Raw genomic sequence first — 13,357 nt, 5'->3', positions numbered from 1 at the left:
ATATGATTTCAACAATCGGCACAACAGCAATTCAAGCCCGAACGGCAGGACTCTGTCCACAACAGCACCAAACTCGTTAGTTATGAATCCTACGTCAATGTTAGTAGAAATGAAAAACTTCATTCCTTCTTCATATACTTTCGAAACAAAAATCCAGAAGATAAAGCAAGAACTGTTAACAAGTAATTTAGACTGTACCGCACAGGATGAAGAAAATGAAGAATATCTTTATGACATGCAGGACCTCATCGACCATTTACCTAAACTACCTGAAATTCAGCAACAAAAACTAACCATTCCCGAATTTGACGAAATTGAAGTCAAAGCAACTGACTCGGTAGAAATAAAGAAGTTCATACGAAAGGTAAACTATGAGTTTCTAGGATATCATTGCAACCATAAAGTTATGGACAAAGATTGCGACATGGTTTATAAAAATATTTCTGACCTTTACAAATCCGAAGAATTTAAGACATACGATAACTTTGTTTCATTAGTTGCAAAATGTGTATGGCAGATAAGAGATAAAGATAGAAGAGGTAAGGTATGGAATGAACAGATAAAACCAGCAGCTTTTGAGTTAAAGAAAACCATTGACGCCTTAGTTGTTCTAGCTGGTTTTATTTCAATGTATAACGCAAAAATGAATCCGCAATGTTCAAAATGTAAAGCAGCAATGAGGAAATATAACTACTCAGTCAAAGAGATAGAAAGAATGCGAAACGACTATGCAGACTTAAAGAAAGAAGCAGAAAAGCCAGCAGAAGATAAAATGGATATGTTGACATTTCTTAATAAAAACTATCCAACAGCAGAAGATTTCCTTCTGTCTGACGTCAAGAAGAAATATAAAGAGACTTTCGGCATGATTAAAACATTCGATGTACTAAAAGAAGAAATAGAAGCTACGAAATTGTTTAGGATTTCAAATATACATCGTACAATTCATGTAAAACGCTTGTGAAAAAACAGGTGAGAAAACGGGTGAGATCTCACCTCTTCACCTAAACATTATTTTTGCTGAAAAATGACCAAATTTCATGAATTTTCATAAAAGATAAAAATAAAGTTAGTTTTATTTTTATTTATTTTTTTATCTTGTATGTAAAGACAGTAATGTCAAACATTGAGTTTGAAACAGTAAGAAAGATTGACAATGACACCAAAGTGGTTAGAATTGGTGATTTAAACGTAAGATACTGTAAGAAATACAACAAATATTCTTTGTCAGACATTATAACACCTTCTGGAAAGAAAACAAAGGACTGGGTTAGAATTGCTTCTACTCAGAAAATTTTGACAAGAAATCCTGAGCTCATGATATCGGTAAGATTCTATGGAACTACAGCATATCTCATTGACAAAAGTCTTATACCAATAATTCTTCTGTGGATTGACCCTGTTGTTGGATATAACTTCATAACTTATGGTTCATTCGACTCAGAACGTTGCAGTGAAGGCTTACTTTACATCGTTCAGAAACCGAAGGACTTCAATACAAAGAGATATAAGATAGGAAGAACATATAATATAACTCAAAGATATGACAGTACAGTCAATAGAGTCAAGGTTGTGTTCGTTAATGATATGAGAGCCGCAGAAACAGAACTACTCGAAAAGTTTGAGAAAATGTATGGTGCTCCATAAAAGGTAAAGAAACGTTTGAAGTAGATGAGATAGATAAAGCTATAAAATTATTTGACGAAGTTGCTGAAAAATACATGTAAAGCGTTTATTTTTGTCTTTTGTGAAAGTCAGAAAATAACGCTAATTTTTTCCTAACAAAAATTTTTATCTTGTATGTAAAGACAGTAATGTCAACATCAGAGAACACAACAACTGCTATCGTTCATGAAGCCATAAATGAAGAATACGAGTACATACAGTATAACAAACAGTTACGTCTCATTCGTTCAGTCAAAGACGATATGTACCAAATGCAAAGTATAATGAATGCTCTTCGTTCTACAAAGCAAGCATATCATTGGTTTGAAAACCAACAGACAAAAGAACTTTTAGAAGAATTTCCTCATATAATTGCTTTGCAGAATGAAGAGATTCCGTATGAAAATCGCAAGAATTTGGCTCCTTGTTTGAAAGGTTATTATGTTCATAGACTTTTAGTAAACGCTGTAGCAATGTGGGCTTCACCTCGTTATGCTTGTTATATTTTCATGATGTTAGATGAACTATATAAAGCAAAAGATGAAGTCATTGAATCCAAAGACAAAAGCATACAGAAAAGAATACCGCGTTCAGTACCAAAAGGAAAGGAAAAGAGTTATAGGTATATGATATATACTGAAGAATTGGAGAAAGAAGAAGATAAAGATATGGTTATGTTGCATTTAGTCAGAAGAAACAACAAGAGCTTTTATGACTTAGCTAAAATATATAAATCTGACAGAAACTGGTTCTATCGTGAAAACTTACCGATTTCAATGACACCGAATGAGCAAATAAAGGAAATTGTCAAAAATACTCTTCCTCAAACACACTATGACATCAAAGGTTGCACAATACTTACATTCAAAGAAGACTTAACATTACTGAAGGAAAAAATAACAGAATATTTCGATAACTTCAAAGAGGAAGAATGAAGTCACGACAACATTAACGATGAAGTCACGACAACATTAACGAAGAGAGAATGAGGTGAAAAAACGGGTGAGATCTCACCTCTTCACCTAAAATATATTTTTGTGCTATATTTACACTCATTTACGAAGAAGTCATGAATCCTACGTCAATTATGTTCGACACTGATAACATTAACGATAACATAAACGATAACATTAACGATAACATAAATGCTCCATGTCAATTATGTTCGACACTGATAACATTAACGATAACATTAACGATAACATAAACGATAACATAAACGATAACATTCATTTTTGCATTAATCCTGCTGTGTTGTCAAAATGTCATGTTGTCATCATTTTTAAAAGAAGTTAATTAACCTGGTGACATGGTGACTGGTAACACCATCAGTTATTCAAAAATATATTTTTGCTTAAATAGCTTCAGGGTCTATTTCTTCAACCATTTCACTTCCTTCGTCAATGTCAATAGAAGCTTCTTCAACCTTTGGTAAGAATTTCTGTATAACATCTTTGTTCGTTATTGTCTTCAGAGATGAAGGATAATATTTCACATTTGTTTCACCCTTCTTATATTCTTTCTGTTCGGAAAGATTTAAAGCAATACTGAAGAAGTCAATGTTAGAGTTCTTTATGACAGTATAATGAGTATCTTTGACATTCACGAAGAAACTCTTTTGTTTCAAAACTACTGCTAACTCTTGTGAAGTATAACGTTTGCGGTCAATGACGATAGCTAATGGTCTGACATACTGACCAAACTTAGATTCTTTCACAAACTTCTTGTTAAAGATAACATTAACATTTGAAGCATTATTGAACTCATTCTTGATGGCAGTAGCGAGAGCATTGTATGAAAAGAACTTGCAATCTTGCATGTGTTTCATTAAAATAAAAATATTAAATTATTTTGAAAAATAACTTAAAAAAATCTAATCTAATTTTTTCAAAAAATATTTTTTTATTTCCTACTAAAGATGTATCGGAAGTTGTCTAAGTTAGAACACTCGGAAATAAAACAACTTCTTACAGAAGCTAACATAGAAGTAGCAAAACATTACGCAACAAACAAAAAAGCACTCGCTGACATCCTCAATGACTATAATGGTGCAATAAGTTATGATAGAATTCATGAGTTCATAAAGCCGCAACGCGGCGAGGACGAAGTCCATGCAAGAGCATTTCCTTTAAATGACATTGCTATTGACTTATATCATAGACGTTCAGTACCTCATGAAGTAAGAAGAGAAATGTTTGACATAACAAATGCAAACGTTGGTGAAACAAGAAGAAGAGACGACACACTGAAACAACAGAGAAGAGAGATGTTTAAGAGCGCTATAGAACAAGTTCGCAAAGCTAACGATGTCATTCGTTCCATTGACGACAAACCAAAAGAAGGTGAGAGATGGTTAAAGAAAGATGAAGAGAATAGGAAGAGAAATGTGAAGTCAGGCAATAGACTCATTGACTTTAACATCGAAGCTTTAGATGAACCAAACAGAGACTACTTACACAAACATTTCGGTAAGGTTTTCATGAGACTCTTAGAGAAGATTAAAATAAACTCCCAACAAAGATGGATGGTATGTTATAAACTTGGTGGAAAGTATGAATGTTCTACGTTAAACCTCAATAATATTGGAACATTACTACATCAGCTCTTGAAGGAGAACTTTATATCAGAGATAGAAGCAAATGCTGCAGGTATTGTTGAAATGCACTATGACTTCTTCTTGACAAACATAAAGAATCTTACTGAAATAAAGATGTATGATTTAACAGAATATGAAGGCTTAACGATGTCAGATGTAAAGAAAGGCAAACCAAAAAAGAGACCATATAGAGATGAAAGCACACTGACAAATGACCAGAAAGCCATTTTGGAAGCTCTTAAGCAAACAGGAAACCCAGCACTTATAGAAAGCTTTTGGAAAGATAATGGTGAAAAGAAGTTTTATAAGAAGAGAAGCGGTCAGTTCTGGAAGTATCTTTGCACATTACCTATAAATCTTGAACGCTACCAAATCTTCAATGAACTGAACAAAAGAACTGCAACACTTATGACAGAAGACAATTGTTTCGTTTATGCTTGCATTCAGGCTGGAGTAAATGAAGAAACTATTGACCACATGAGAGAAGTCATTCGTGTTAGAGACTTTCCTCAAAGTAAAGTACAAGAAATTTCTGACGCAACAGGTATAGCATTTAATGTTACCATTGGTTATTCAATGACTCAAGACATAATGAAATAAAGAGATACATACCAAAAGAATGTGAAACTGTTCGAACTATTGACTTACTTCTTGTTGAAGACCACTACATGCTAAATGAAAGATTACCAATGACAACATATTTTTCGCAAATATAAAATTCTCAAGCTTGTGGTGGAATGAACATTGAGAAACAAATGAAGATTTATACAAAGAGAGAAGATAAAATATGTAGTTCGTTATGATAGAACAACACCGTTATGGGATGTTATGAAAACATTGTGGGAGTGCAAATATTTCGAACCTATTTCTTATGGAGAACTTTTCACATATACGACTGACTTATATAAACAGAACCTTGCACCATTTAAAGATTTGACATATGCTCCAAAGTATTGTGTACAACTGAAGAAGAAAGCCGAGTCAAAAGAAGTAAATAAAAATAAGTGCAAGTTCATTCCTGAGCACGTTTTCTTTGCTGACTTTGAGTGCAGTACCGATGGCTTTCATAAAGCTTTTAACATATGTTATGACAGTGAAGATGGTTCAGTGAGTGAAAGCATTTGGGGTCAGAACTGTGCAACAGAATTTTTGGAACGACTTCCTGACAAGAGTTTAATATATTTCCATAACCTCAGTTATGATATAAACTTCATCTTAAGACACATGACAGAAGTGAAAGGAACTCCCATCATTAAAGGTTCACGAACAATGCAAATAACTGGCTTATATAAAGGAAGGGCAATTATTATAAAAGACTCTTACAGTGTTATAAATAAGAAGCTTAAACTATTTCCTGCTATGTTTAACTTACAAACAGGACCGAAAGAAGTATTTCCATACAACTACTACAGCAGTGTTTTGTTAGCAAATGACAACAGAACTGGTGTCATTTCTGAAGCATGTAAGTTTATCCGGGATGCAGATACATTCATGAAAAACATAGATTCCATCAAAGGTTGCAGAATAGATGAGAACCACTTCGACTTAGAAAAGTATAGCACATTTTATTGCAAACAAGATGTAAGAATTTTAAGAGAAGGTTTTGTTAAGTTCCGCAATGACATATTGAAAGAATTTGATTTAAACGTTTATGACTACGTTAGTATTTGTTCAATTGCTAACAAATTTGAGAACAGAGTGTACTTCCCGAATGGAAATTTATATGACCTCTCAAATAAACCAAGAGAATTTATTTCACGCTGTATTCAAGGTGGAAGATGTATGCTGTCAGATAACATTAAACAAAAGAGCGAAAAGAAACTCATTGCTGACTTCGACGCTGTTTCATTATATCCATCAGCTATAGCAAGACTTTATACTTTAGAAGGTATTCCAAAGGTTATGAAGAAAGAAATGTTAAGCACAGAGTATCTCATGAGACATTTATTCGATGACGACCAAAAGGAACCCATTGGTGAAAAGTTTATGTCTGGCTTCTTTGTTCTCATTAAGATAACAGAGATTGGAATACATAGACACTTTCCTTTAATAGTTTGTGACCCTGAACTAAATCCAGAACTTAACGTTCCCAGAAGTTCAAACACTTGCTGTTTAATGTATGTTGACCATATAACATTACAAGACCTCATAAAATATCAAGGTGTCAAATGTGAAGTGTTGCAAGGATACTATTACGATGGAAACAGAGATATTAGAATAAGAGATGAAGTAAAGAAGTTGTTTGAGTTAAGGTTAAAGTATAAGAAAGAAGGAAATCCTTTGCAAGAAAATATAAAGCTCATTCTGAACAGTATTTATGGCAAAACTATTCTATCTCCTATTGAGTCAAAAATAACCATAGTAAATGACAAAGATGCTATAAGATATGCCATCAGAAACTACAACCATATAGTGAAGTTCGAAGGTTTGGATGGTTCAGATAAAACTATTTTCAAGCTAACGAAAAGCATTTGCAGACACTTTAACTTCTGTCCACTTGGTGTTAACATTCTGTCTATGTCGAAGAGAATAATGTGTGAAGTATTCTGTACTGCTGAAGATATGGGACTTCAAATATTTTACCAGGACTGCGATAGCATGCATATTTTCAATGAAGACATCCCACTGTTAGCTCAGGAATTTCAGAAGAGATACGGTAGAGAACTTATTGGTAAAAACCTTGGTCAATTTCATTCTGACTTCGCAGAAATAACACCTGGAAAACAAAGTTTAGCATACAAGTCAATATTTTGTGGAAAGAAGACTTACATAGACTTACTCACGAATGATTTAAATGAAGTTGCATTTCATGCACGTTGTAAAGGTGTAAAACAAGACGTTCTTGCTTTAACAGCTAATGAAATGTTTCCTGAAGCTATACAATGCTATTACAATGAAGATAAGAACATTCACATACCTGTTGGAACATATGACAAAGACTCTGAGTTCAGTTTAATGAAACTTTACAAAGCACTTCATGACGGTCAAGAGATTGGATTTGACTTATGTAATTCATGTCAACCTTGCTTTGAAGAGAAGTTTAACTTCTCAATAACGACTAAAACAAGCTTTATTCGTAAGTTGAAGTTCTGAGGTCATTTATTTTTGTCAGCAATGAGGTCATTCGTGATAAAAATAAGCCGCTAGCGGCAAGGGCGAAGCCCATGTGGTCATTTACAATACTGCGATGGTAGAGTTTAAGAGTTGTGCTTCAATGTAGAGACAGTCCTTATGGTCTGGAGGTAAGAACACTGGGCAGTTATGGTCATGAGTGGAGAACATGTCTATCCAAAACTCACGATTGAAGCCAGTTAATTTATAGTATTTAGGATTTGGCAGTGGTGTAGTTCTTGTATGACCAATGAACTCATTTTCAACTCCCTTACTTAAGTTTGAATATAATATAGCTTGCTTTCTATCCCAAATGCCAGGTGTTACAATCTTTGAAAATTCATTTTTCCTCGGAAGCATTGCATCATAATTGAAAACATTCTTGAAATCATCACTTGGTTCAGAGATTTGAAATCTTATACGTAATGGATTTTTTTTCTTTTTAGCTACTTCATTGAATGGTGAATATATAACAAACTGACAGTCATGAGTTCCATCTCATTTTCATTAAATTCATAATGAAAGTCTATAAGTTGTGGCTCACTACCTTTTTCTTTCAGTTGTGCAAGAAACTCACGTAAAGGCTGTAAAGTTTGTACTTCAATGTTAAACTTTTTCTCGAACATCTCATTAAATGAAATCATACATTGCAACAATGTGTATCGTCTTTAAAGTATTTGTATATGTGAATGTTTTGGGCGCTTAAAGACTGTTCGTCATTTTCTATCTCGACTTGAAGTATAAAGTACCTTTCTGAAAGCATGTGTTATATACATAGATGTTATGCCCAATGTACTTCTCTTCATTTATGTTCACAATTCCAGTCTGTTGGAAATTATAACGTTACTCTGTTCCCTTTATTTTGACGTCAGGGTTTTCACTACTGAACGCAACAGATAAAGGTATTTGTCTATACATTTAATTCGGATAAAAATAAACCATTTACTCTTTCTTTGCTTCAGCTTCTTTAGCTTTTGCTTCAGCTTCTTCTCTAGCTTTCTTCGCCAGCAAACGTGGGTTCTTTTGTCTTCCAGCAGCTAATGCAGCTAGTTGTTTTTCACTAAGTTTTCTCTTTGGTCTCTCTGGCTTTTGTTCTTGTTTTGTTCCTTCAGTTCGGATAAAATTGCTCACGAATTTCTTTCTTCAATGCTTCAACATCTATGACTCCTTGGGTCTTGTCCGTAGGGCTTGTCTGAGTCATTTGACTGCAGATAAAAAACAAAATTAAAACTTTAACCGATGTAAAATGAGCTTGTCAAAATCAGAGCGAGAGTCTATTATATTAAATGACGCAAGAGGAATACAACATCCTTTCTATTACGTAAGTCAGAGTAAAGATGGTAAAATATACGTAAGAAAAAGAAAGGTTCCATTAGCGAATGCAGAAAGCGACAACATTAAGGTGTATGGCAAGGGTGAAGTCCACGAAGCCTATATAAAACCTTCTGTTCAAACTGAGCCACCAAAAGAACAAGAAGAAAAGAAGCCAGATGTACTTTCAATAACGAACCAAGAGCTTATTGCAAAGTTCGTGAATTTCATTGAAAAACAAACCGAGTCAAAGAATCCTGACCCGCCAGTGAAAGAAGTTGAGACAAAAAGAATGTACAGTTCATTGAAAATGTCAAGAAACAACTTCCACACGAATGCCAAGAAGAAGAGTGAGAATAATGAAGTAAATAGATATTTTTATCTGAAGTAAATACATGCAGAACGAACAGCTAAACGAATTTACTCCAGCAGAGCATATTCATCAGATTCGCTCATATTTCGATATCATAGACAATGCAGTTCAAATTGGTGACACTAATAGAAAATATTCTGACGCAAAGATTCCATCACAACCTGGAACTGCTAAAGATAACACATGGGTAACATTCAATCTCTCACCTCCTGGTGAAAATATGTTGGACCTTTACAATACATTCATTACGTCGTATAAAATGGAAGGTCAATTTATGTAGATAAAGAAATTGGTTCAGGTTCCAATAAAACAAACCCACCAGGATTTTGGATTGGTTTCGATGACGCTTTCTATGCAGTTGCTGGATATCAAATCCTTGCAAATGGTCGTATCGTATATTCTCAAGACAACGCAAGAGAAGAAGCATATATAACTTCAAACTCACAAACTACCGAACAAATAAAGAAAGTAATGTTTTCTCAAAGACTCGACATGAAGATGTATGGAGTCATTCGGGAACATGCAGAACAGGACAAATTGTTAGTGGTCCAATTACAGCAGGAAAATCATTTGATTTTAAGCTTCGTTTAAGAATTCCTGTTAGAAGATTCCTTCCATTAGAAGCTATTCGATTTATTCCAGCTTTTGCAGGAAACATTCAGCTTAAAGTAAAGTTCAGTAGCGACGCCTTACAATGCACATCTATATCTGTAAATGATATCATTGCTTTCAATCCAACTCTTAAAGTTGCATTTGCTTCAGATTCAAATCCACCGACAAATAAATTTGTTCCATGGAATGAACCATTCACTATGATAACGAAGGCAGTAGAAGCTAGTGGAACAGTTACTATTACAACTGTAACCCAGCAACTATTTCGAACAAAGATGGATTTTAATGAATGTTTCATTCATCCAAAGTCATTCTCTTTAGACCCTAACATTTATACAGAACTTGTAGAACATTATACAAACGAGGCTTTATGTTTTCCTGTTAAAGTTATGGATTGGATTCCTATGGACGGTTCATTCTCAAAGAATACAGATAGTTCAAGTGCAACATTTACAGCAGCTTATACGCCTATTAATGTTAAAAGTATTTGGGCACTATTAGAAAGAAAGACAACTATTATGTTAATTTTGAGAACCCTAAGTTTAAATATCTTCAGCTTTCCATGGGAGCTTATGGAAATATGCCCGCAGAACCTGAAAAATCATATGGACCTGTATTTTATGAAATGGTTGCGAACGCTTGCAATACAAACAATGATATGATAGGATTTAATGAAGATGTTATGAGGTCATTGGTGGATGATGGTAGTGTGGAACATAAATGGGATAGCTATGACAACACACATTTCTTATGTGGTTTTCCAACAGAAGTGGACTTTTGCTTCCAGCAAGGTCAAACATCTACTGCTCCAATAACATACAAATTGTCTGTTAAAGGACCTATTGAACTAGCAACTGAAAATGTACCAAAGCCACTTATTGGATTTATGAGGGATTGTTGCTTTGCCATTCAGGTGCGTGCTAATGGAATCCCAATAATAAGATTAGATGACTATAACTTAGCTACGGACGACGGTGAGGAATAAAGGATGAACGTTTATTTTTAAAGCTTATAAATGAGTTCTTCATCAAGCTCTCGTGAACCTTCACCATCTATGAAACAAACTTTACCAAACGATTATGGAGCACCTATTGAATATTTCTTACGAGCTGCACAATGGCAAAGAGCAGTCTCACCAAGGTTAGGTGTTCCACCAGCTCCTGTCAAAAATAGCATTTGGTCAAGTCCTTATATAAAATATGGTCTCCCACTAGGTTTGCTAGCTACAGCAGGAGCAGTTATGATTTGAAAGAAATAAAGCAAATGTTGTAAATAATACTGAAGTAGCTGAAGTTAAACAAACTCCAACACCTTCACAAGCAAAACCTTCAATGACTCCTGAACCTATGGAAGTACAAACTCCTGTTCAAAAGTCAACTCCTAAACCGACTCCAACATTTAAACCAGAACCTACTCCTCAAATAAATCGTAAAACTCCTGCGTTTCCTTACTGAAAAATAACGTTATTTTTATTTAATATTAAAATTTTTATTTGATTGAAATGACGACTAAAGTCACTGAAGCAATGAAACAAAAGTTTTTGGTAGAATACATTAAATCAGGAGCGGTTCCAGAAGGTTTTTACATTCATACTATGAAGGATGGTAGAGTTCAGTTTAGAAAGATAAAGCAACCATTAGATAAAGAAGGAATTTTGAGAAAGATTAAACTTCATGAGGACAACATTGCTGAACTTAAGAAGAAGTTAGAAGAGTTGGAGAAAGGAAGAGAGTTATAAAGCAATGAATTCAACAGGGTGAAAAAACAGGTGAAAAAAGAGGTGAGATCTCACCACTTCACCTAAATTTATTTTTGTGCTATGTTTTCATACGTGTGAGGGTGGTGATATCATTAATTTTTAAGTTTATTTTTTATTTTACTGAAAATTTTTATTTGGATGTAAATGACAGAACAAAAGCAACTCATACAAATCGAAAATATAACAAACATACATTTAAACATTTATTCTTCCTTCCTGAGCATAACATGTTCTTTCAAATACATCCGAGACCAGTTGACTTTTCATTGACTGTGTATAAAGATAGAAATAGTTATATCATTAAACCATATGATGACGAAGGTAAGTTATGTAAATTGTACGTTAAGAAGTTAGAGAAAGTTTATGGCTTCAAGTATGACTACAATAGGGTTAACACTGATGATGAAGATATTGAGGAAAATTTATGAGAACATTAGTGAAGTCGTTAGTGAGAACGATAGTGAGAACGTTTATTTTTTTACATTAGTGAGTTTGTTAGTGAAGTGAAGTGAGTGGTGGTTTTGTAAATATTTAAGGTTAAGTTAGTGTTGTCGTTTGTGTTGTAAAATATACGTTACCGGTTTCGTAAAGTGTCAAAACCGTTAAGTGGTGTACGGAGGCGCGCAGTGCCACAGTACCCAACTTAACCATACTAACTGCATTACATACAAACACACCTATTCATCACAAAAATTCACCTAATCTTCCAATCTGTATGTTTTATCAATTGTTATCATTTCATATAATAACAATTTATATGTTTGACTAATCTAATTTCATATTTTCCTATTAAATACTAAACTACACAAAAATTATATTATCAAATTTTTATATCATTCTTAAATTCCAGATTATATTGCTTACTTTGCAAGCTAACTATAATATAGTGTGATAGCCTTATTGAACTTTGATCAAATACTCCTTCGTCCGTTAAAAATTAAGATGCGTTTAAAAATTGGAAAAAAATTCTTTTGTTTTATTTTTAATTTTTCAACCGATAAAACTTTTTAGAAAAACTCCAAATTCCAAGAAATGCTTAGATTCAATATGAAGAACATATTCATACAGTCATTTCGTTTCAAATTTCAATTTTCAAATCGAACAAAGCTGCAAATTTGAACACTTTACAAAATTTTGAAACGTCTTTTCCCGAATGAATATTGAGTTTCAAGCCGGACAAGCTATAGCAAAACTGATCCTTATGACACACTCTATCATTTTGGTTTTTTTTTGCAAAACGTGGGTAAACACCCATCTCATAACACATTTTTTGCAAAATTTGGTAAAATCCGTGTAAATGCTCAGATACATGTGGCCAATAATATTTGAATACTGACAGGTCCGGATATTAGGTTTAAATAGCTGATTTAATTCGAAATATGAAAAAAGATGAAATCTCAATGTAATATAGTAAATTAAGAATCAGTATGAATGGTTATATGATTTTGATAAAAGAAAACTGAATGAAATAGAACAAAATTTGAATCTCAGAATTTAAAAGTAAATAGAGAAGAAAAAGTGGCTTTAGGGGTTTTATGATAGGTTATTGTCGGGTATTAGAAGTAAATATGTTGAAAAGAGATATTTAATTAATATGAGACAAAATTAAAACAAGAATTGAAGATTGTGTATGAATGTGTCATTCTGGGAGACTTGCATAGACAATGTCTCCCACAATGACACATAGCACACAATAACAGTGCACTGTTGCACTTTGTTGACAAAAGATACACAATCAGAAGAAGATTGTGTATGAATGTGTCATTCTGGGAGACTTGCATAGACAATGTCTCCCACAATGACACATAGCACACAATAACAGTGCACTGTTGCACTTTGTTGACAAAAGATACACAATCAGAAGAAGATTGTGTATGAATGTGTCATTCTGGGAGACTTGCATAGACAATGTCTCCCACAATGACACATA

General features: G+C 33.7%; 5 protein-coding genes and 3 pseudogenes across 8 annotated transcripts, besides 1 other annotated feature; 6 read left to right on the top strand and 2 right to left on the bottom strand.

Annotated features, from left to right (window-relative positions):
- Window positions 1–12,085: part of a mobile genetic element that runs on past the window's edge.
- TVAGG3_0601720 lies at window positions 3–697 on the top strand (annotated as a pseudogene). The gene has a single exon. A coding segment is annotated over exon 1 (695 nt).
- On the top strand, window positions 1,950–2,565 carry TVAGG3_0601710 (KilA, N-terminal/APSES-type HTH, DNA-binding family; the record flags this gene model as incomplete). Its single annotated transcript, XM_051239780.1, has 1 exon — window positions 1,950–2,565. A coding segment is annotated over one exon (616 nt), but the record flags the coding sequence as incomplete, so codon positions are not given.
- TVAGG3_0601700 (uncharacterized protein) lies at window positions 3,020–3,493 on the bottom strand (the record flags this gene model as incomplete). The annotated part of the gene is made up of 1 exon (XM_051239779.1): window positions 3,020–3,493. The coding sequence occupies one exon, from the start codon at window positions 3,491–3,493 to the stop codon at window positions 3,020–3,022; it is 474 nt and encodes a 157-aa protein (XP_051097603.1).
- Window positions 4,145–4,914, top strand: TVAGG3_0601690 (annotated as a pseudogene). Its single transcript has one exon. A coding segment is annotated over exon 1 (770 nt).
- Window positions 5,547–7,351, top strand: TVAGG3_0601680 (annotated as a pseudogene). Its single transcript has one exon. A coding segment is annotated over exon 1 (1,805 nt).
- TVAGG3_0601670 (uncharacterized protein) lies at window positions 7,436–7,732 on the bottom strand (the record flags this gene model as incomplete). Its single annotated transcript, XM_001580676.2, has 1 exon — window positions 7,436–7,732. The coding sequence occupies one exon, from the start codon at window positions 7,730–7,732 to the stop codon at window positions 7,436–7,438; it is 297 nt and encodes a 98-aa protein (XP_001580726.2).
- TVAGG3_0601660 (uncharacterized protein) lies at window positions 8,619–8,944 on the top strand (the record flags this gene model as incomplete). Its single annotated transcript, XM_001580678.2, has 1 exon — window positions 8,619–8,944. A coding segment is annotated over one exon (326 nt), but the record flags the coding sequence as incomplete, so codon positions are not given.
- TVAGG3_0601650 (uncharacterized protein) lies at window positions 11,170–11,406 on the top strand (the record flags this gene model as incomplete). The annotated part of the gene is made up of 1 exon (XM_001580680.2): window positions 11,170–11,406. The coding sequence occupies one exon, from the start codon at window positions 11,170–11,172 to the stop codon at window positions 11,404–11,406; it is 237 nt and encodes a 78-aa protein (XP_001580730.2).
- Window positions 12,086–13,357: the final 1,272 nt, after the last annotated feature.

This window comes from Trichomonas vaginalis, chromosome II, assembly GCF_026262505.1.
Source record: "Trichomonas vaginalis G3 chromosome II, whole genome shotgun sequence".
NCBI classification, from domain to species: domain Eukaryota; phylum Parabasalia; order Trichomonadida; family Trichomonadidae; genus Trichomonas; species Trichomonas vaginalis.
This window is presented reverse-complemented; position numbering and strand designations above follow the sequence as displayed.